The sequence below is a fragment of the Euleptes europaea genome, chromosome 4 (assembly GCF_029931775.1).
Source record: "Euleptes europaea isolate rEulEur1 chromosome 4, rEulEur1.hap1, whole genome shotgun sequence".
In the NCBI taxonomy this organism is placed as follows: Eukaryota; Metazoa; Chordata; class Lepidosauria; order Squamata; family Sphaerodactylidae; genus Euleptes; species Euleptes europaea.
The window spans coordinates 90,327,517-90,350,271 of NC_079315.1; the positions used below are offsets into that span (position 1 = coordinate 90,327,517).

General features: G+C 41.2%; 1 protein-coding gene across 1 annotated transcript in view; it reads left to right on the forward strand.

Moving 5' to 3' along the window:
* PDE8B (phosphodiesterase 8B) overlaps nucleotides 1-22,755 on the forward strand; it is a 55,223-nt gene that overhangs the window by 27,386 nt on the left and 5,082 nt on the right. Inside the window, exons 6-18 of the mRNA XM_056847937.1 lie at nucleotides 2,370-2,458; nucleotides 4,280-4,358; nucleotides 4,586-4,726; nucleotides 6,939-7,027; nucleotides 10,165-10,225; nucleotides 11,119-11,170; nucleotides 13,058-13,135; nucleotides 13,717-13,793; nucleotides 15,122-15,286; nucleotides 16,762-16,807; nucleotides 17,942-18,077; nucleotides 19,209-19,407; nucleotides 20,774-20,991. Of these exons, the coding sequence (XP_056703915.1) occupies nucleotides 2,370-2,458; nucleotides 4,280-4,358; nucleotides 4,586-4,726; nucleotides 6,939-7,027; nucleotides 10,165-10,225; nucleotides 11,119-11,170; nucleotides 13,058-13,135; nucleotides 13,717-13,793; nucleotides 15,122-15,286; nucleotides 16,762-16,807; nucleotides 17,942-18,077; nucleotides 19,209-19,407; nucleotides 20,774-20,991 (1,430 nt within the window). The remainder of the gene's footprint in view (nucleotides 1-2,369; nucleotides 2,459-4,279; nucleotides 4,359-4,585; nucleotides 4,727-6,938; nucleotides 7,028-10,164; nucleotides 10,226-11,118; nucleotides 11,171-13,057; nucleotides 13,136-13,716; nucleotides 13,794-15,121; nucleotides 15,287-16,761; nucleotides 16,808-17,941; nucleotides 18,078-19,208; nucleotides 19,408-20,773; nucleotides 20,992-22,755) is intronic.

Sequence of the window (22,755 nt, forward strand, 5' to 3'; positions counted from 1 at the left end):
CTGAAGGCTTTTGCTTCTTCTTGCAGTCGCTATGTGCCAGCATGCACAGATCCTGCTGAAGGAAAAAGAGCCCTTCAGATTGATCCTGTTCTCTCACAGTCACCCTCCCTACAATAAGGCTGCTTCCACATGGATATTTTGCTCTGCCATTGCTTCCAGACTGGAATGCTTCCCCCCACCCTTATAATCCACATGACACTATCCTCTAATCATCCACTCTCTAGTTTTTTACCTGGTTTGCTCCAATTCTTTCCAAACCTGCTTTGCCCCAATCTTTTTTGAAAGTATGCAGTCCAAGTGAGTTTGCATGCTGTCTGCAAAGGATACGCTGGCACCATTTTCATTCTGTCAGCCTCAGAGCCACCATTTTCCCTGCCGGACCACCAGAAGGTTTTTTTATTTTTTTTAAATTGGTAGTTGCTATAGTGCTGTAGCATAATGATGTTACGATGATCTATTGCTATGATCTAGTTCCTCTGAATTCCTGTATTTCATTTTTAGAGTAGGTCTATAGACCTTTTTGCTGTGGTGATATAAGGAAAAAGGTGCAGGCCGTTTTTTTGTCCAGATCTTCTGGAAATAATTGGGGAGGAGAGGCTGCAAGATGGCTAGAAGGGAGGAGATTCACTGCACAAATGATCCTGTGGATGCTTTATTGCTGCTGTGAATGCTTCTACGTTCGCAGAATTGTGGCACATTTGTGCAGTTATATTCTCTCTTCAAAGCTGTGATTTATGCTGTACAATCCTAAGCAAAAACTTGGAATGTAGTACCCAATGCTGGAGGAATAGGGGATTGCTCACTGCAAAAAAGAGAGCAATAAGAAAATCCAGCATAGGACTGATTCTGTTGAAAACCACTGAGATACCAGAGGGGAAGCCAAGTTAGTTTGCCGCTGCAGAAGTAAACAGGAGTCTTGTGGGACCTTAAAGACTACCAAAATTTACTGCAGTGTTAGCTTTCATAGACTAGAGCGCCTACATCTTCAGATGAACCAAGGGCCAAACTTGAAGATACTTTTTGCCACAAGTTGGGTCAGGATTCTCAACAGCTTCTTGGAACTATGTTCCCAAGCACACCAGGGCACAATTCGAACTGGCTTCACAGCATTTGGGGGGAGACGGGGCTTCATCCCCCCTCAAGTGCACTGTTTTCCTAACCCCAAATAGCCTCAGGGATATTATTTGCCCTTTTTTGGCGGGCTGCACATGCAGTATTCTGTGCAGTCAGGAACCTGATACTACTCATGGCAAAATGTATTGTCTGGTTTGCCCCCAAAATAGCAGTAAACTTAAGAGTTCAGAACATATTCTGAGTATTTCCAGTGATCTGAGGTTCTACTAAACAAATGCCAGGCACACAAAAAAATAATCATATTTTGCAAGGCAGTACAGTAAAATTGTTTTTGTAGCATACTTGGTTTTCTGAGGACCAGACTGCATGGGATGATGGCAAATCTCTCTCTCTTTAAATTGCCTTCCCCAATAAAGGAGGGAATAGAGGTTCTAATTTAAAGAGCAAAATGGGCACATAGGTGGGGGTGCTGAACCTTTGATTACTTATCTCCCCTCAGATTGTTCCCTGCAGTGATTTTATCCCATCAGGCTCACTTTTGGTATCAGAACTCAGCTGTGGAGAAAATCACTTCTGGGGACTGACAGCAGGAAGGTAATCAGCAGTCAGAGAGAGAGAGTTCAGCACACTCTCCCACTACGTGTCTGTTTTGCTCTTTAAATTGGACACACACACACACACACACACACAATCGTGCTTAATACATGATTGTGGCAGACTCTGATTTAAGTATGGTCTGCTTCTGCCACCATGTTTAGTTTGTCCCTCAGTATCCCACTTCGGCAAACGCAATGTGTGATTTTCATGTAAACACGTCAGTCAAACTGTGATTAGCACTCACACTTTGAAATTCTTCTTATTAAAAAGTCTTGAACATTCTACAGATAAGCTATATTTTTATATACTAGATTGTGGCATATATTATTTGCTTGCAAAGTGCTCGTGAAAACAATGTACTGTGCCAGGAGAGGCCATAACTAAGTGGTTATAGCACCAGCTTTACTCCTTGGCATCTCCAGTTATAAGGAATTCGGGTAGTAGGGGACAGGAAAGTCATCTGCCTCTTTGCAATATGTGATGCTGGGCTACACGTGTCAATGGCTTGGGCTCAATATACGGCAGATTCATCCATCTGACTGAGGACAATGGGAGTCAGGTCACAGGAACTCCAACCAAACTCATTAAAAACACTAAACGTTTCATTTGATCCTAAGTGGAAACTTAATACTACACATACTTGATTAAAAGGCAAGTGTATCAATTTCTTCTGTTTCCCGTTCTTCCCCCCTCCCCAGGTATTTTTGGAGAATAGCAGCATCATTGCGTGCTACAATGAACTGATTCAAATAGAATATGGTGAGGTACGGTCACAATTCAAACTACGGTACGTCAAAATATATGGGGGGAAATTCATGGAAGCACCAGATTCATAATACATAATGGGAATGCTTTTATCTGTGGGACTTGCATATTGGCTACAGGCTCAATGTGTAATGTAGCTTATCTGAGAATTGGAACTTGCAGGGTAGAACTGCCCTTGTATGTATATATTTGGAGGATTTGGAGGGCAGGGGTATGGGTAAATAATTAGCCACCATTCTGGCATTATGGTCCTGGGGGAGACTTAGGCCTCAGGTGGCTTCCCCTTTCCCCTCCCTCATGTCTTTCCTCCAATTCCCATGCCCATCTACTTTGTTAAAATATTTATACCCCTTTTTCTCATAGTTCAAGGCGGTTTACAAATTCAAGTGATAAAAATACAAACTACAATAAAACACCACGTACCCCTCCTCTTGTTTCTTACTTGCCAATAGACTTGCCAACTCCAGGTTGTGAAATTCCTGAACATTTTGGGGAGAGCCTTTGGAGGAGAGGGGAGGCTCCTCAGCTGGGGATAATGCCATAGAGTTCACCCTCCAAAACAGCCATTTTCTCAGGGAGAACTGATCACTGTCATCTAGAGATAGGGTTGCCGGGTCCCGCCTCGCCACTAGCGGGAGCTTTGTTGTGGCGGTGCTGGTGGGGGTGTGATCGGTGCAATAACGTCACTTTCAGGGTAAACACGGAAGTAATGGGGACACTCTAGTACATTCCTCCAAAAACTCTATGGAAATCATAGAGGTTTTTGGAGAAATGTGCTAGAGCGTCCCCATCACTTCTGGGCTTACCACAGAAGTGACGCTAATCACCCCCCTTCAACTGGCCAATACCAAAAAGTATTAAAGAATGTCCATGCCTCCTGCCGGCCAGCTGAGACACAGCAAGCAACCCCCTTAATTGACGGGCAGTTGCTCGCCATTACCTGGTATCTGGCAACTCTATCTAGAGATCAGTTATAATTTTGGGAGATCTGCAGGCCCCACCTGGAGGTTGGCAACTCTACTTACCAGGATTGGACTATATTTTTTCCTGAACTGAGCTACATGCCTAAGTAGAGAATCTGTGTTAAACAAGCATGTGGGGCTGAAACTAAGCATTATCTAAGAAATTACATAATCTGAAACTTGTTTGTGCCATGATAATGGGAAAACAGGAGAGGTCACTTATAAAGTGTGTGGGGGGGGGGCTATTTTTTCCCTGTACACTCCATTTCTCCCTGCAGATTCCTTTTTCCCTGCTGTGTTTACCTCATCCAAGCTTAGGTATGGTTTTGGAGTATGTCTGGGGATAAAAACTAATTAAAGGGGGACATTTGAAGGGAAGAATCAGGAGGTGAGGAAAGGTTAAGCAAGACAGATTTCCTTCATAAATTCTAGTTCCTTCCTGTTAATGTAGATTACTCTCTAGATAGACAGATAAATAATGTTTTTTTTAAAGAAAAGCTTCAGTATAAATTAAAACATACTGAATGTTTCCAGTATATTCTGAAAGCTTCACATGAAAAACAGGTTTGATAATGTTAAGAATAGGAGCATATGTGGAAACATTTTAGGCAAAGGAAATCCACTGGACCCATGTCTTGCACAATTGGGTTGTTGTTGTTGTTTTCAGAAGGATGCAGCTGTAGCTATTTAAAGTTTACTGGAAGTGGAGTTACCAAAAAGTATTAAAGAGTGTGCATTAAACCAATATCTTCTAAACAGAAATACTTTTAAAAAAATAGAAAAGGTTTTCATGTTTTCCCTCTATCTGATCCATGCACTAATGTAACTCTGTCCTGTATATTTACCAATATTAACAGTATATAATCATTTGTTAATTGCAGGGCTTGTAATTCAGTGTTTACAGCTCTAGACCACTGTCATGAAGCTATAGAAATAACCAGTGATGATCATGTAATTCAGGTATGGAAAAGGCACAATTTTTATCTGTTGCCCCATGTTTCTGTCATCTCTTTAGGTTTTCGTTATGTCTTCACCTTGCTCTTTGATTAGCTATTGGGAAGGGTTTTTTACAATCAAATGTGCACATAGGATGCGTACTGGATACTGAACATAGCATACACTTGCTGGATTCACTTCTAAGCTGTGAGCTTTACCTGTTTGTTGACATGACTTTGTTGTTTTTACAGTATGTTAATCCAGCTTTTGAGCAAATGATGGGCTATCAAAAAGGAGAGCTAATAGGAAAGGAGCTTACTGAGCTTCCAAAAAGTGACAAAAACCGTGCAGACCTACTGGACACAATCAACACATGTATCAAAAGAGGAAAAGTAGGTGACTAAATTTCACCTGTATCCTTAAACTATCAAGCTGTGTTTTGTTTTGGAGTTGAAAATATTCCTCCTCGGTTCCTTTTTGGTAAATTACAAATTAAGAACGAGGCTTCATCTTAGCTATTGCTCTATCAATGTGATGGCACATACAAGTGGCTAGGCCTTGGATCTGTTATAGAGAAGATGGAAGACATTGTCCATTACTTGTTCTGTAATGCCAGTGGTTATAGTAAACAAAACAAAAAAAGCAGCCACATTGGTCCGTAGTCAAACTGAAAACAGAAACCATGTAATACCTTTGATTAAGACCAACCAACATAATGCAACACATTGTACACGTTGAAGTTGAATAGTTATACTTCTGAAATGTGCAAGACTGAGATTTACAACAGAACCTGGCTTTTTTGCATGGAATCTGGAAATTAGATTCTACCTGCCAAGTAGATATCCTCATTCTACATGATATGGGTGGACCACCCATGGGACATATCGTTCCTGGTTCTAACCCATTTTATCTTTGGCGATCATAACATAATATTGTAGACTTAAAGAGCCAGTGGAGGTTCATATAGGGCTGTACATATCGGTAAACCCGAACCAAAAATAAACTGCTTTTATGGGGTTTAATTTCAGCTGAATACTAAAAACTGGGAAGCTGAACAAAGCTGGATAGGCGATTCCCGAATAGCCAAAAAAATATTCGGCTTTTTCCGGTTTGGACAATTCGCCTTTGCTCAGATGCACGGCTCTGTGTCTTCTTCCATTTTTCTATCTTTGACTGGTTTTGTTTGGGAGGGGACCTTGTCTGGACCCAATAGTTGGGTTACTTTTGAGGTAGGGGTTGTGTAATTGAAGCCAAATTGGTCTAACCAACTATCCAGATCAATCACCCAACAGAAGACTAATCTGGATAGCAGAAGGGTCATTTAAAAGATGGGATTCACCCAGTCCCATCTGGAGGGATAACCCCCCCCCCCAAATGAAAGCAGCAGCTTTAATAGCTGCTGATCAGGCTTCTAAAGGACTCCCTCACCCACACAGATAAGCAATCTCCTTCAGAAGAGTCGCCTTGGTCGAGACTTCGGCTGGCTCTGATATCACCCCCTTCTTATGAAAACCTGCTCTCAAACTGAAGGTCGCCATGAGTAGTGGCTTCGTTTACCCACACTGCGACCATCTCTTGAAATCAGATTTTGATGACTATATTAAAAGACTGTTCACAGAATGTCATTTGCCACCAAAATAAATGTTTTCTGTGCCTTATTTTTCTTGCATTTAAGCCATTTCCCTCAGTTTGGAAACTAATTTGCATGGACATCATGCAAAGCAACCCAGATACAAATGGAGCCCCCAGACTCAAAGGTGCCAGCCTGCCAGTCAGATCTTTCTGCCCGTCCTCATCAACGCTGACCTTCTGAACCTGAAAACCGAATGACAGCTCAGCTCTCACAAATGCCTGGAGAATGGGGGCGACCCCTTTGTGGGCTCATAAAATTAGACCCCTTGCCCCAAACTTCATTGTCGGTCTAAGGAGAGTCCCTTGCAGCTATGCTGCAAATTTGATGACTCTACCTTAAAAAACACCCCCCCCCCCGAGCCTCGAAAATAAATTCCATAGGCTATAATGGATCCAATTTTGTGGGAGAAAGCCAAATACTCATTTACTGGTATTGGTATTCAGCTTATTTCGCCCCCCACCCCAAATGGGGCAAATAAACTCAAACCTGAAATTTATTGGGGCAAAATGTTTTGCACACCCTTATTCATGAAGCTGCTATTATTGGAAATTGGGGTTTCTTGTTCATCTAATCTCATCAGTATCCTTTTTTGGCATCAGATTTGATTTAAAAGTCCTATTTTAAAGGCTACACCATATAGCCTTCCATATAGTAAATGTTACCTAAATTAAAAGATGAGGGATAAGTAATTAGCTCGAGCACAAATGTGATATCTGTGATAAGATCCCATAAGATAGCATGAATTCACCCATTCTTTTTGCTAGAAATTTATGACAGAACATGACAGACTAAAGGTCTTCATGTTCCATTCTTTGTTATGGCTAGGAATCTTTAAAAGGTTCATAAACTGGCTGGTACTTGGGGCTGAGCTAATAGGATGTAGTATCTTAAATGCTATCAAATTTGCTTTGTCGTTTTTTAAAAACAGAATTGTGAGCTGCCTTGTGTGTTGCTTTTACTTGATTATTTAGGAATGGCAAGGTGTTTATTATGCACGGAGGAAATCAGGGGACAATATTCAACAACATGTGAAAATAACTCCTGTGACTGGCCAAGGAGGGTAAGTGTGTTAACTAAAAATTGTATTTTGTTTCCTCTGGTAACCAGACTCTGTGTATATATGTGTTATCTATTTAGCTAATCAACGTTCAATGTGTGTGCGTACACATACTAAATATGCACACACAAACACCAATTGTTACTAAATACGCACGCATGCACAAACACCACTGTGTTACTAATGTGGACTTAAAACATAAAAAGAGCCTTGCTAGATCAGAGCAGTGGTCCATCCTCTCTCACACAGTAGCTAACCAGTTATTTTGGAAGACCAACAACAGGGCATAGCGGCTGAGGCTTTCCACTAGGGTTGCCAGGCCCTCGCAGGGGGTTCCCTGCTTTGGGCCCCCTTCCCCCAATGCCATTCAGCCAGCCAGCAGGGGACTTAACAGTGTGTCAGGTCCCGGGCAGGGCTAGGAGGCTGAGTAGTCATGCGGTCCAAGGTCGAGTCAGTGGAGATCAAAACAGGAGTCCAAACGTGTCCAGAAGAAGAGTCGTGAATCAAGCCGGGGGTCGGAGTTCCAGGAATTCAAGCCAGTCGGAGGAAGGGTCAGGAGCCGAAGTGGATGCGAAGCAGTCCAGAAACTGAATCATTGCTTCCACAGAGAAACCTCCCAACAGCCTGGAATATATGGTTCTCTGGTGGTGCATTCCTTTGCCCCACTAATTACCTAGCCTGGCTTCTGTCAGTATTCAGGGCTTTGTGTTAGCCTATACTCCCGTGCATTCCTGCGGTGGGTGTCTAAATCTTTGCGTAGTCTTTCCCTCAGCCTAGCTACAGGCGGGGGTGATTCTACCAGCTGCAGCTGTCTCTCCTCCTCATTACTCATGCTAGGAGTGGGGGCTTCAGCCTTTGATAGAGACCATTTGCTAACTTCCGAGGAGGTAGAGGGCCCAACCTCTGCCTCTGCTGCCAACTCATCCGGGAGCTCTGTCTGTTCAGTGTCCTGGTCCCTGCTGACCACGACACAGTGGTAAATTTAGGCCTCAACCTGGTCACCATCAATGTGATGATGTCACTTCCGGAAATGACATCATCATGTTGCGTGTGACATGGGAGATGCTGTGGTATTTGGGCAAAATTCTATGGTAAAAATAGCTTCAAACAGTTTTTCCCCAAATACCAGAGCATCTCTCACGACTTCGGCAATGTGATAATGTCACTTCCAGAAGTGACGTTGGCGCTAACCTCCCTTTGCAGGTGGTAAGTCCCCACCCCATCCCCCACCAGTTTTCAGGAGGGACCTGGCAACCCTACCTTCCACCCATGTTGCCTCCCAGCACTAGTATTCAGAGGTTTACTGCCTTTCCACGTGGTTCCCTTTAGTCACCATGGCTAGTAGCCAATGATGGACCTATCCTCCATTAATTTATCTAGTCCCCTTTTAAAGCCCTTCTATGGTTGTGGCCATCAGTATATCCTCTCACAGTGAATTCCACATTTTAATCACTAATTGAGTAAGAAGTAGAAGAAGCATTGCGAATTCCTTGCATGTTGACTGAAGAGTTAGGAAGTTCCATTAAGCCCAGTGCAACTCCATTAACGTCAATCACATCATAATGTTCGTATGATTGGGAAGAACCTGTACCCTAGACATACAAACATATGAATGGAGCCCCCCTTCCAGTTTGGTACCAATATCACACTTGGAAACCCTAAGGAAGGAAACCATCTGCCTCTCACTCCTAGGAGTTCTTAGTTTAGGTTTTATACCTGGTTTAAGAGAATATGTCCAATCTGAGCAATGCTATACTCAGATGGCTATCAAGGGATTTTTTTTTTTTTACTAAGTAACAAAGTTCCCAGTGCAAGTCTGAATTAAGTACTAAGGTCCTGATTACAGTAATATCAGTGATAGCTTTCTAAGACAACTGATTAGCACATACAGTGAGTCACAGTAATGGCATGTACCCAACCACACATCCTGAAGCCTTAAGGGCGCTTAAGCTTTCTGAAGAGGGGACAACAATTTCTGCCATTTCCCTCCTCCCACTGAAGTTCCTAGCTTTGCCCTCTGTGCTGTTTCTGAGAGTCTGCTAGGAACAATTTTGTGGGTCTCAGTAGGCTGCAGCAGAAGTGTGGAATCAGTATAAGTTGTTTCTCCCCTCTTAAGAAAACTGAAGTGCTCCTTAAATATTTGGAACTGCGTTGTTGGGTACAGTGAGAATACTTAGCACTAGAATGTCCACAGTAAGATACAACAATTTCAAACACTTATACACAGTCTGTAATATGTATCACTCAAGAAGGGGAGACAAAAGCAAGATGGTGACGCAGGATGGTGGCTTGGTGACGCAGGGCTTGCACCTATCCAAGCAGTTCCAGAGATCCAGATCCTCAGACAAGAATCCCAAACATCTGGAAAGCCAATAATACAAAATGTAAATGCAGGGGAAGAGCTGCAAAGACATGGAGGCATGTAACGTGACTTCTGTAGCTACACTCAGGTGAAATGAGCAGAAGTGCACACAGGAATTTTAAAGGCAGGCTTAACTATTACAAGGCTCCACACTCACAGCCCATTCCTGAGCCTAAAGGATGAAAGGAGGCCAGGAAGGGGCTGTGTTGGTGTTCAGGCCCCCGGCACCTGTGCCACTTACACTGCCCAGGGTGGCACAGACGCTGGCGGGGGGGGGGGAGGGGCTGGACACTCTTCAATGGGAAAAGTATTTATTTAGTGGAAGTCACTAGATCCAACCCAATAATGAAAAGTGATCCAGTCAATTTTTTTTTACAAATGGCTAACCACAAGTTAATTTAATCACCATTTCTAATCTCATTATGTCTGTTAGTAAAAAGTAAACGTAAAGGTCCCCTGTGCAAGCACCAGGTCGTTCATGAACCATGGGATGACGTCACATCCCGACGTTTACTAGGCAGACTTTGTTTGCGGGGTGGTTTGCCAGTGCCTTCCCCACTCATCTTCCCTTTACCCCCAGCAAGCTGGGTACTCATTTTATCGACCTCAGAAGGATGGAAGTCTGAGCCAACCTTGAGCCGGCTACCTGAAATCAACTTCCGTCGGGATCGAACTCAGGTCGTGAGCAGAGCTTGGACTGCAGTACTGCAGCTTTACCACTCTGCGCCATGGGGCTCACTATGTCTGTTAGTAACAATGGATTATTTTATATTGCTAGGAAAATCAGACATTTCGTATCTATCAAGAAGCTGTGCTCCACCAATGAAAGCAACAAACAGGTACCATGTTCACTTTACATTATATAACCTGCCAATTTCATTAACAATTTTTCTTCTGGAGCAACAAAGTATATATAAACATTCTAAATCTAAATGTTGTCAGGTTATTTTGAGAAAATTCAGCAAGTGAGATAAACATTTAGTTCAGGGGTTCTCAACAAGATGGGAATTCCCCCCCGGGGTGGATTTTAGGTTTACGGGGGGGGGGGGGGAGTTGAGACCACTGTTCAGCAAATATGCATATTATTTGGGATGCACCTTTTGAGTTAGACTATCTTGGGAAGGGGGGAATTATATTCTGAACAATGGTGAAAGGGGGGAATGGAGCAAAAAAAGGTTGAGAACCACTGATTTAGTTGGTAGGGTTGCCAACCTCCAGGTAATAGCAGAAGATCTCCTGCTATTACAACTGATCTCCAGCCGATAGAGATCAGTTCACCTGGAGGAAATGGCCGTTTTGGCAATTGGACTCTATGGCATTGAAGTCCCTCCCATCCCTACCCTGCCCTCCTCAGGCTCCGCCTCAAAAACCTCCCGCCGATGGCAAAGAGGGACCTGGCAACCCTATTAGTTGGTCAAGCAAGATGGTTTGGTACTAAGTTCAAGGGTGCCACTTTGGTTTATAGCTGACACTGTGAAGGGGGATATCCAAAGTGGTTGAAAGTTATGCAGTTTTTACAATTATATGGAACTCATCATTCAGAGGAATGGAAAAATAACTATCTCTTGGATCTGCAGATAATTAAATTGTTTATATTTGCAAATAGAGGCATAGGAAGTCAATATACATACACACATAGTAGGCAGTTTGTAGATATATGACTGTCTGTGGAGTTCAATTTTAGCAGATTTAGATGATTATGTGTTTGTTTTCCGTTTTCATGTAATACCAGAACTACAAGATCCATCATGATGGGAAGTGCTCAGGGGACCAGTTTCATCCAGGTTAGAAAATGGGTTTTCCTTATATGGCCTCAGTGGAAAATGAAAAACCTGCTTTTGTTCTGAATGGCACCTCCATAGAGACAGCTGAGAAGCCCTTCTGTGTGACAGTAGTTTCTATTGCTTGGAAATTGTCCACATGACAAAATGCTTAGAACAAAAAAAAGAGCCGTGACCACCCAGTTGCTCTGGAGGGACAACAAAGCGTGGTTGCCAAGACTTTCCCTGGTGTTGCCTTTTAGCACTGAATGTGGAGGTTCCCTTAACTCACCACAACATTGATGCATTATCCATGAATCATACAATAATAGAATCAGAAAGTTGGAAGGGACCACCAGGGTCATCTAGTCCAACCCCCTGCACAATGCAGGAAATTCACAACTACCTCCCCCCAAAACCCCCAGTGACCCCGACTCCATGCCTAGAAGATGGCCAAGATGCCCTCCCTCTCATGAATCCCTCTAACCATATTTTAAAGCCAACTGTACTTGTGGTCATCACTATGTCTGCTGGCAGTGAATTCCACAATTCAATTACATGTTGAGTAAATAAGTATTTCCTTTTGTTTGTCCTGTACATCAACTTCATTGCATGCCCCCAAGCTCTAATATAACTGGAGAGAGAGAGAGAGAAGATTCCTCCATCCTCTTTCTCCACCCCATGCATAATTTTATAAACCTCTGTGTACGTGTTCTTCTTCTAGTGTGAAGCTGGCCATACAGAAGGTTTTCTTGATAGCCTTGCTAAACTCAGTCAACACTGTTTGATTCAACCTTGTCCGTGCACTCATACATATCGTTTGAGCAGACTGGAAGAAAGAGGCAGTTTTTTAAAATAATGGGAAAAAACCCGAGGACAATTGAATGGAGATTGTACATTTTCTGTTTAGCTGTTTCTTTTTCACTGCTTCATTGGTTATCTCCTTTCATTCATGCTGACCATAGCAGTCCTAGAGCAATCCTTAATTATGAGTTCTTGATCCATGGTCACAGGCATGATTTAATTACTGTTTTCCCTTTGCAGGGAAAGTGATTGCTCACAGATTTAGTTTTTAATTTTCTTAATTGCAATCATAGGAATTAAAAAAATAACAACATCGCAATCATGAGAAATAAAAATTAATGAGCAATACTTTGGCTGCAAACAGAAAAGTAATAATTAAAACCCTCCCTCCCAAGAAACAATAATTAAGCATTAATACAGAAATATCATGGAGTGTAAGAGAACAGGGGGTAACTAATTAAGGAGAGAAACCAAAGTGACAGTTAATGCAACAGAGTGTAATATAAATGGACAGTTGCAGAGAGAAATAGAACCTTTTATGAAGGAGGCTTACTTTCTTGTAAGCATATAGTAGAATTTTGCCCGTAGGGACAAGATTATTGCATTATATTAAGTGGTATTTTAGTTTCACTGGAGGCTGATCTCAGAAATGATTGAGACAAAAGTGTCCTAGTGTGGAAGCAACTCATTATGCTGAGGAGTAATAATTCTTATGAGATAAGTGAGTTCCGTTGATCATGATGCAGAGATTACAGTAGTTATATAGAAGCAATAATCCTGAAGCCTGATAATTTTGATTTGTGTTGTGACCAGCTGTAAAGGAGAATAGTTATTCCTGCAACTACTACACATTACTGACATATCAAATTAAGATTCGTATATGGTAAGACTTAAGGCTCAGAACTAAAAGAAAATTGTTTCAGTTCTATTTCTTGTTGGTTCCTCCTCACACACACCTTCTAATCATAGGTAGATCATGATATTTTCATGATATAAACTTATTTGCCTGTAAAAGTGAGAAAATTAAAATTTACACTATTAATCAAGGGCATATGTGGCTGACACCCAATCTGACCACTTTTAAAATGCTTCCTGTAATATTTATAGAATCTCACTCCTTCAGATGCAAGAACAGGAGGAAAGAATCCATTGATGTCAAATCAATAACCTCTCGAAGCAGTGATGGTAAGAAAATACATATTACTAGAAAGCCAGAGATCTTGTAACAGCAGCAAACTTTTTTACTGCTAAAATCCAAGAGAGTGGCATTTGATTAGTCTTTTATGGTTTTCCTGACAATCAGCTCCCTACTGTCTGAGCTGTATTGAAGTAAGAAGATAAAGTAAGCAATTAAATAAACAGTAGAAAACATTTTGCAGATCACCTCTTGGTGGTAAAACCATTTGGAATTCCCTGGCTACTTAAGACTGGCTGAGATCAAATCAGGGCCAGAAGCTGCTGCACTTGTGCACAAAGATATTTGGGGTCCCACTGTGAAGTGGTAGCTTTCTCCCCGTCCTGAGGCTCTTAACGTGGTTTGGGGGCCGCCAGAGTGACCTCTGATAAGAAAATGTTGCCTTTGTTCCTGAGTGTTTGCTGATCATGCATTGTGTGGGGGTCCGGGGTGTAGATCTTGTCCCATATCTGGTAACCTTTGCTTTCAAACAAGTGCTTGAATGTATAAGTCCCATTCATCGAAACTATGGATTTATGAAAATACAGCTTTTATTTGCTCTCAAAACCCAAATATTTATACTTAATGGCAGCCCCAAGCTTACAGAATCGTCGGTATTCATCTGTGGCAAGAATTCACTCCATGACAATAGAAGCTCCGATTACAAAGGTAGGAGTAACATATTTTCTGAGGCTGTTCTGAGCCTTTTCTAAGAATGGGCATAACAAGGCATATCAGACAGCTCGACAGAAAAGAAGTCCTGAATTTTTCAGCCAAAAAGGTTATATTTGGCTGCCTCTCTTGTGAATTTGTAGTTCGTATACATTTGCATCTAAGGAAGATACAGTGATGATTTTTCAGGCGATAATCCCATCTTGTATATCAGTCTGCCACCGTTAATGGGCACAGAATGTGTGCATGTAGCTGTACCATTGTGTAGTCATATATTGGCACTGCCTTGTGTGTTCCATGTAAATTAGTAATTAAACAGAAAAGCAAAGTGCGTTTTCATAATACAGAAAAGCTTTGAAAAATTTCCAACTTCATTCTGTTTCCAAGACACTTCTCTGGGGGCCATGATGAAGTGGATTGCTGTAACTTCCAGAACAATGTCCTCACAACAGAAAGGAATATACAGTACTGACTCCACCAGATACCTTGGTTTTGTTTTGCACATGTAGAAAGGAAAGTTGTATAATAGCTTACACTTAGTGCAAGCAGACTACAAACTTCATTTTTTGCATTTTCACTTGCACAAGCAATCCACTGTGAATTACAAGCAATCCATGACATCCAACCCATGGTTTATTATTACATGTGAACTTACCCAATATGTTTTTCCTCACTTTCTTAGCAACAGAGGGATGAAAGTAGTAAAAAAGTCGAAGCTAGGGAAATTTGAACTTTTTGTTTACCAGATTCATGAAAGGTGGCAGTGCTGTTTATTTTTCAAATGTCTTTGGCTGTAAACTCACAGGAAACAGGCAGCTGACACGTTCCTACAATAGCAAATGGTTGATTGACAAGGCCTACCTTTAGTTGTTCAAGCAAATTCTCATCCTCAGTGGAGCTGAGTTGAGGACACACTAGATTATGTTTTATAGCTTTCTTGCTTCTCATTGAAATAGGAAAGAAAATATTAATATGGCTTTTCTCTCTAAGAATAATAATTTTCTTTGTTAAACTTTAAATTACCTCACATTTTCAATATCCTCAGAAAGGACAGAAATATTTTAAAGATTTTCTGTAAAAAAATTATACACTGTTTTTTTCCTCAGAGGGAGCTCAAAGCTGCTCACAATAATTAATTAATTTGTTTGAGTAGAAAATTATGCTGCCTTTCCAGGGAATCTGCCTGAGGCACAATAAAGAACTAAAGCGATCAATCACTTAAGCTGTTGGCAGCCTTTTTACATTCTGTTTATATATAAGAAATGTCTGAAATCAACAACAAGTTTTTTATGTACAATACAATTTACTTCTTTGTAACTCTACAGGTCATTAATATAATCAATTCAGCTCAAGAGAACAGTCCTGTAACTGTTGCAGAGGCTTTAGATAGAGTTTTGGAAATCTTACGGACAACAGAACTTTATTCTCCTCAACTAGGTAGTAAAGATGAAGATCCTCACACTAGTGATCTTGTTGGAGGTCTGATGACTGTGAGTACAAAGGCAATATTCAAGCAATCAACTTCACTAAACAATATAGAACTATTTGTTGAAAATGCACATTCTTCTGACTGAGAACCAACAACTACAGTGACTCCTCTTTTTTTCTCTCTAAAGAGGGAGGGTCTCTTGTTCCAGATCAGCATCTACTACAAAGCAAAACAAGGCGGTTAACTCAAGTGTCAGATTCAGAGCATAGCTCCAGACAAGAGCAGACTGGCCAATTAATTTACAGAGAAATTCCTGGTGAGCTACTGGAGGGCTGCTGGCAACCGGGAGCAAACCGAGCCAAGTCCCAGTAGCCTTTCTTAGCACTACTAGAGCCATTGTAAACTTCCCAGCCCATGCCTGGCTCCAGGCCATTTCGGTAAGGCAAGAGAGGCTCCCTATTTGGATTTCATATCCCAGGATTACATTTCACACCTCAGGATTTTCACAAGAAAACAGACACTAGTGTGAGTTTTCACAAATGATACACAGTCTTAACATGACTTTTCCTACATAAAGGAACACTGGTAATGATAGCCCTGAGGTTCTGCTCAAAACCTACATCTCTTAATTGCATTTTATTTCAGTTTCTTAATTTATTTATAACATTCCTGGGTACAGTGCAACAGAGGAAAATGGGGGAAATGCGGGGGGAAATAACAGGCTATACACAGGCAAGAATTGTAACACTTGAACCTCTGCTTATATGATGATGTTTATATAAGCACCATGAGGAACACACAGACTCACTAGAAAGAATATCTTAAGCCAAAGTGGATTTCTGTGCATACGTACCATAAGAATATGCTCAGAGTAACTGTTGCTATTATCTCAGTACATAACCATGAAAGAAGACATAGTGTCCCTTCCATTAATTCCTAAGTCAGTTTGAGATCCATCAAACCTGGAAAATGTAATAGCTACTTGCTACTTGCTAGCTACTTCCTCACTTTCGCTGAAAAATTCAGTATCGCTTCTATTTAATTCTAGAGACTGGATCCTAGTACCAGCTTAGAGTCCTCAAGTCCTGCTACATGACAGCCATACAAAGCTTTCTATACATTTTAGGCTGCAAAATACAACAGCAAAGGGATGGGCACCCAGAGAAGAATACAGAGCTTACTGAACATCAGACCACAGAGAAGCTTGACTTTATTTTTGAATAGTAGTGATTGGATACTGGACAGCCCTAAAACTGCATTGTATTATCCGTAGAATGTATTTGATTTTATGTATATCAACAGTCTGCTTTTTCTAGAAACAAGAGTATTTATATAAGAAAGAACCGTATATGGTTTTATAATATTTTGGAGGTCATTATTTAAATTGCATAGTTGACAGATTTAGTAATACTCTGGATTGTTTATTTTTGGATGTCCTGGCCCTTTTCTGTTTCAGCTTTTGAGAGTGCATTTTCCTACCTATTTCGTTGCCATATAAAAACCTACCACAGACAATATCTTTTTGCTTTATTGTAGGATGGCTTGAGAAAGTTTTCAGGAAATGAGTATGTATTTTCTAAAAGTAAGTTTATTTTATTTTATTTACAAAATGTATACCCCACCTTTCTGCATTCATCAGGGCCACAAAGGCAGCTAACCAACTAAAACATACCAATAAAAGCAAATCTTAAAAACCATTAAAATGAAAGAAACACACAACCTTACAACCATTAAAACTACGCCAAAATAACATGGTGGTGGTGGTAGAAAGTGCTGTCAAGTTGCAGCCGGTTTATGGTGACCCCATAGGATTTTCAAGGCCAGAGACATTCAGAGGTAGTTTGCCACTGCCTGCCTCCGCATAACGACCCTGGTATTCCTTGGTGGTTTCCTATCCAAACACTAACCAGGGCCAACCTGCTCAGCTTCCGAGATGTGACAAAATCGGGCTAGCCTGGGCCATCTCCTTATTTAAAAAAATGTACTCAACCTATGGTGGAAACACAGAGAAACATCTTTGTCATAGCACAAAAAATGAAACTATGGGCGAAAACGCATGCTCGCTTTAGCCTCCTTTATTCCGTTTCAGCCAGGATCAAACGCATGCGTTTTGCCAAACATGCGTTCGATCCTGGCTGAATCCTGGCTGAAACAGGGAATAAAGGAGGCTAAAGCGACCATGCGTTTTCGCCCTAAGAGCTATTTACATAAACGACTTATTGATGTGAATTAGAGTCTTCAATAATTATGCTTCAGTCTTAGCCAATGGGCTACAGGGGAGCTGCCCCAGGCCCCACACTTGGGGAGCAACCGCCCACAGCCCCACCCCCAAAAGGAGGAGGTGAAAGAATAATAAGAACAGGCTTCTGCTGCCACTTGTACCTGTCACATCTGGGGCTCAGGTAACTGGCTTCCAGTGGCAGCAGTGGTTCCCACCCACCTCACACAGGATAAGGGCCACCCCTTGCTTGGCCCCAGCAGGCTGGGCAGGGGGATGGCAGTGATTCTGGAGCCCCACCCTGGACTTTTGCCCAGGGCCCTAGAATCACTAAGATCACCCTCTCTCCTCTTTATAAATGATTGGGTGGTTCCATGTTTAACCATGAAACTTCCATGGTCAAAGCTTGTTTGGCGCAGTCTTAAATTTTACTGAATATTATTTGAGTGGTGCAATAACTCTAAATAACCATAACTAGTTTGTTTGTCATTTGGGCAGATATGACCCAGAGCCATGGTCACCTCTCAGTGCCCGTTACCATCAATGATGTTCCACCCTGTATTGCACGCCTATTAGAAAATGAAGAGAGCTGGGACTTTAATATTTTTGAATTGGAAGCTGTCACACATAAAAGGTAAGCCTGGGTAGATAGATAGAAACAGAAAGAGGAGGGCAATCACTGAAGTAGTAGTGACATGAAAGAAGCCTGTGAATAATTTGCTTGGATCTATCAGTCTGTCCCTGCCCAATGATAAATGTTGATGTAGGAGTAATTTGGAGTAATTCATGCTTCCACTCTCTGTACTTACTCTGTAATATTTGAAATGGATATAACTTCTGAAGCTGCCAGGAATACCTTTTTATTTTTATTCCATATACATTTCACTACTAGTTGGTTTAACGTGAACTGGGTATAATGCACCCACTCGCTGTTACCTGTATGCCCGGCATTCCCTCCAAGTACACCTGCATAATGTCACCTACCTCGCTTTCCTCAAAGTCCTCCTCAAAATCCACCTCTTTCATGAAGACTTTGGCGTATATCCCTCAACACTGAAACCCAGCCCAAGAATATGTATCTACATTTGCAGTTACTCTTCCCTTTTAGCCTTACTGCTCATGCTTTTCCCAGCCATTTTTTGTCTATTAATGGTAAAAAAACCTAGATTATAGGCTTTCTGCATTATTGCTTATAATAAAGAGATGACATTATTATTTAATAACCTAAGGCTTCCTTCAAAGGCTGCATTCAGATGTCATGACAGAGGTGTGTCCATGACTGGCACGCACACATCTTGTTGCTTTGCTCACGTGCTTCCCTTGCTGCTTTCTGCCTTTATCTCCCTTTCCTTCTTTATGCACAGAACACTCCGGGAAGCCTTGAATCAAGCCCTAATTCTCCATAACATCCCGCTGCAGTCATGTGGTTGAATAAGAGTCTGTTTCTTCTCCACAAGCTGGCATTCTAAACCTCAGTTTAAAAATCTCATTTTAGAAAATGCAGACAACTGAGTTACGTGGGAGGAATCTCCAGATCACTCTGGTGCCTCCATTTGGGTGTCATAGTGAATTTCAGTCTGAGTGATGTCTTCACCTGTCCAGGGAGGAGTGAGGGAAATACACAAGCACCTCAGCAAATGGTGCTCATTCCAATAGACAAACCTGTTTGTCATGGCATGAGAATGCAGCCAAAGACGACAACATGGATAGATGGAGAGAGACTGGCTATTCTAACCTGGTTTACTGTTTTCTTGCTGTGTTTCAGGCCACTGGTTTATCTAGGGATGAAAGTTTTTGCCTGCTTTGGTGTCTGCGAGTCTTTAAACTGTTCGGAAGCCACACTACGAGCCTGGTTCCAGGTGATTGAAGCCAACTATCATTCCTCCAATTCCTACCATAACTCCACCCATGCAGCTGACGTCTTGCATGCTACTGCGTTCTTTCTGGGGAAAGACAGAGTTAAGGTACAATCTCTGGTGTATTACTAACCCTTCTTCGATTTTTGAATACTTATAAGAAGGGAAGGAAGAAAAGCAGGATTAGTTGTAAATAATGATTTTGAATACTTATAAGAAGAAAGGGAAGGAAGACCAGCAGGATTGGTTTTAAATGATAGATAGAAGCAGATTACATTAGGGAAAATATAAGAGAATTCACCCATTGGGGAAAAAAACCCTCAAAAGCAACTTACATCATTCTGCTCTCCTCTGGTTTATCCTCACAACAACCCTATGAGGTAGGTTAGGCTGAGAGTGTGTGACTAGCCCAAGGTCATCCAGCAAGTTTCCATGGCATGCATGGGGACTGAAACCTGGATTTCCCAGATTCTAGTCCAGCACTTTAACCACTACACCACACTGGCTCTCTATGTCACTTCACTTTGCGATGAAGCTTCCAAGGAAGAATTGGAGCAATATTTGCATACATGATAATCTGTCTCAGGGCAGGACTGGAACAACAGGCCAATTTATACCATCAGCAGCATCATGTGACAAAAATTTCCTGGATTTTATCCCTTCAGGCTGCAGCGGATGAGACTGCATGTTTGAAAGCTCTGCCACAAAGACAACTCTGTTATTTGAAAAATGGCCCACGAGAAAGGAGGTTAGGTTGAATCCTTCTTTGTGACATAGTGCTATTATTTGTGTAGGGAGTATTGATGTTTAGTTGTTTTTTAATATGGAGTTGCCTTCAAACATGCAAACCTCCACCTTTGGCTCTGAGGTGATACAATGTAGGACATGTTAGTTCATTGTGTGATCTTTATTAACTGGCCCAGTCTCTCTTTCAGCTCTTAAATCTGTATGTATGACACATATTGTATTTTTGGATCTCACACCATAATGTAATCTGTAGATTCATAACACGAGAACATGGACAGTAATAGCTGTTCAGTGATTCCCAAATGGTAGTTCACCATCTGCAACAGGTTATGGAAGCTTAGCACACTGGTGAACCAGCCAGATTTGGAAGTCTGCATCAGACCGTTTCAGTCATGGGCCACGGATAGAAACCAAAGGAGATTCCTGAACAAAGTTCTATTTTTTAATCCCTTTAGGACATTTGAGGAGGCAGTCTTCTCACTGATAGTAACACCAAAACAGGAGAGAAGTCATAGAGTACTTCAAACAAGGCATACATACGAACTGGTAGAATTGTATTTTACTTTGTTGATAAGCGAGGCTCAGGGTGGCTTACAAGGGAACAGTGGGGTATAAATTTGATAAATAAACGCTTTAACTGCTCCAACACACTAGTTTTACAAGGCATAATTGCTGATCTCCCAAAGATGTTTTGATAAATATTGGTGAATAAAACTCTTAATTGCAGGGAAGCCTTGATCATTTAGACATAGTAGCTGCATTAATTGCTGCAACAGTTCATGATGTGGATCATCCAGGGCGGACCAACTCTTTCCTGTGCAATGCAAGCAGTGAGCTAGCTGTTCTCTACAATGACACTGCAGTATTGGAAAGCCACCACACAGCTCTAGCATTCCAGCTCACAGCAAAAGACAACAAGTGCAACATTTTCAAAAATCTCGACAGGTTAGCATTTTCAGTTTTCTTCCATGTTTTGAGCCTGTAAAGAATGTCTGAAGATATTACATGTGTATTGTGTGTGAAATCTGACTCCTCCAAAATTTTATAAAATGGAAGCAGTAAATGTCTAACAAAATCTCAAAGATACATCAGTGAATGTAGGCAGTTGTCTAATTGTGCTTGCTTAGCATTCATTGGTGAGAAGAAGTGGGGAAATCCATAACTATCTTCAGGCAATCATAAAATGTATCTGGGTTTGTCAGCATTCAAAGGTAATTATTGTTGCAGAGTATGTATTTAACACAGCAGAACCGCATGTCTATGTGCTGCTCAGGAAATAAAGTTCACATGGACTTTCTATCCCTCTGCATTTATAGGCCCCCCTCTTAAGTCTGAGACTAAGAGACACTGTACAATTATTTACATCATTCAAAATATATTCACTGTAAGATGCATATATTTTTTAAAAAAAAACCTCTGACCGTGTGGTATGTACTGAACGTGTTCAAAGTTAATGAGATATGAGGAAAATACTCGTACATATCTTTCTTCTATGGGAGGTTGAGATATCGGTTTATTTTATACTAGGAGAAACAGCATTGCCTGTTCTTTGGAATTACATAGATGGATAACATTCACCTTAAACCAGTAAGAGAATTTGAATACAATGGATGTATTCACAGTGGAGTTCGGAGCCTGGATTGCCAAAGTAGGGTTGGGAGACCTGATCTTATAGCTCATTTCTAAAGGAAATCTATGAATGGCCTGGTGGAGAGAGTAAAACATACTGTTGCTTGGCTAAATTTCTTTCTTTTTTAAAAACATTGCCAGATAAACGTAGATAATGTATTTTGCCAGCCATTTTTTAATTGTTTTGATAAATATTTAGGAATATTTTCAAATATGAATAGTATTTTTTGTAAGATCAGCCATCTTTAAACTGGCAATTCTGCCAAACCAAAAAATTCTTAGATGAGACCATGTCTGTAGATATATTTTTTAATCTCCAGTTAGGAGAGATACTCCAGTTCTAAACATCTGAGTCTCTACAACAGGATATCCCATTCTCACCTCCATACCTTATGCTGTGCTGATCACTTGAAACAAGATCTGCCTTATTGTTTCCTCAAGCCATTTTCCTCTTCAGTTCATTGGAACTATTCTGAAAGCCATTTGGTCCAACCCCTTACTCCAAATCTAGGACTGTCAACTCTGGGTTGGAACATTACTGGAGATTTGGGGGATGAGGCCTGCAGAGGGACCTCAGAGAGGTATAATTCCAGGAGATCTCCAGGCCTCACCTGCAGGTTGGCAGCCCTATCATAAGAACATAAGACCATAAGAAAAGCCATGCTGGATCAGACCAATGCCCATCAAGTTCAGCAATCTGTTCACACAGTGGCCAACAAATCCCAGTTCAAAGCTGTGTCTTCAGTAAAATTTATCTTAACCCCTTGCCTATGGCTGCTTCTACTTGACCTTCCGTTACTCCATTTTCCCTTCTCCTTTATATTTCCTTGCTATCTCCCCACCTTCACCATCGAAGATATTGGCTGATTTCCTTCCCTTGGTTGACACTTAAGAAATTATGTTAGGAAAAACACCAATATTCTTTTTTTAAAGACTGCGACGGTTTTCAAGTAAGGAAGAACCTTGTATTATATATTTATGTAGCTATGTATATAACATCTTAATAGTATTCCACTGTTTTGATAGATTGGTGTGAAAAAGATTTAAGAATTTTTGACTTCCATCAAATATCTATTGAAC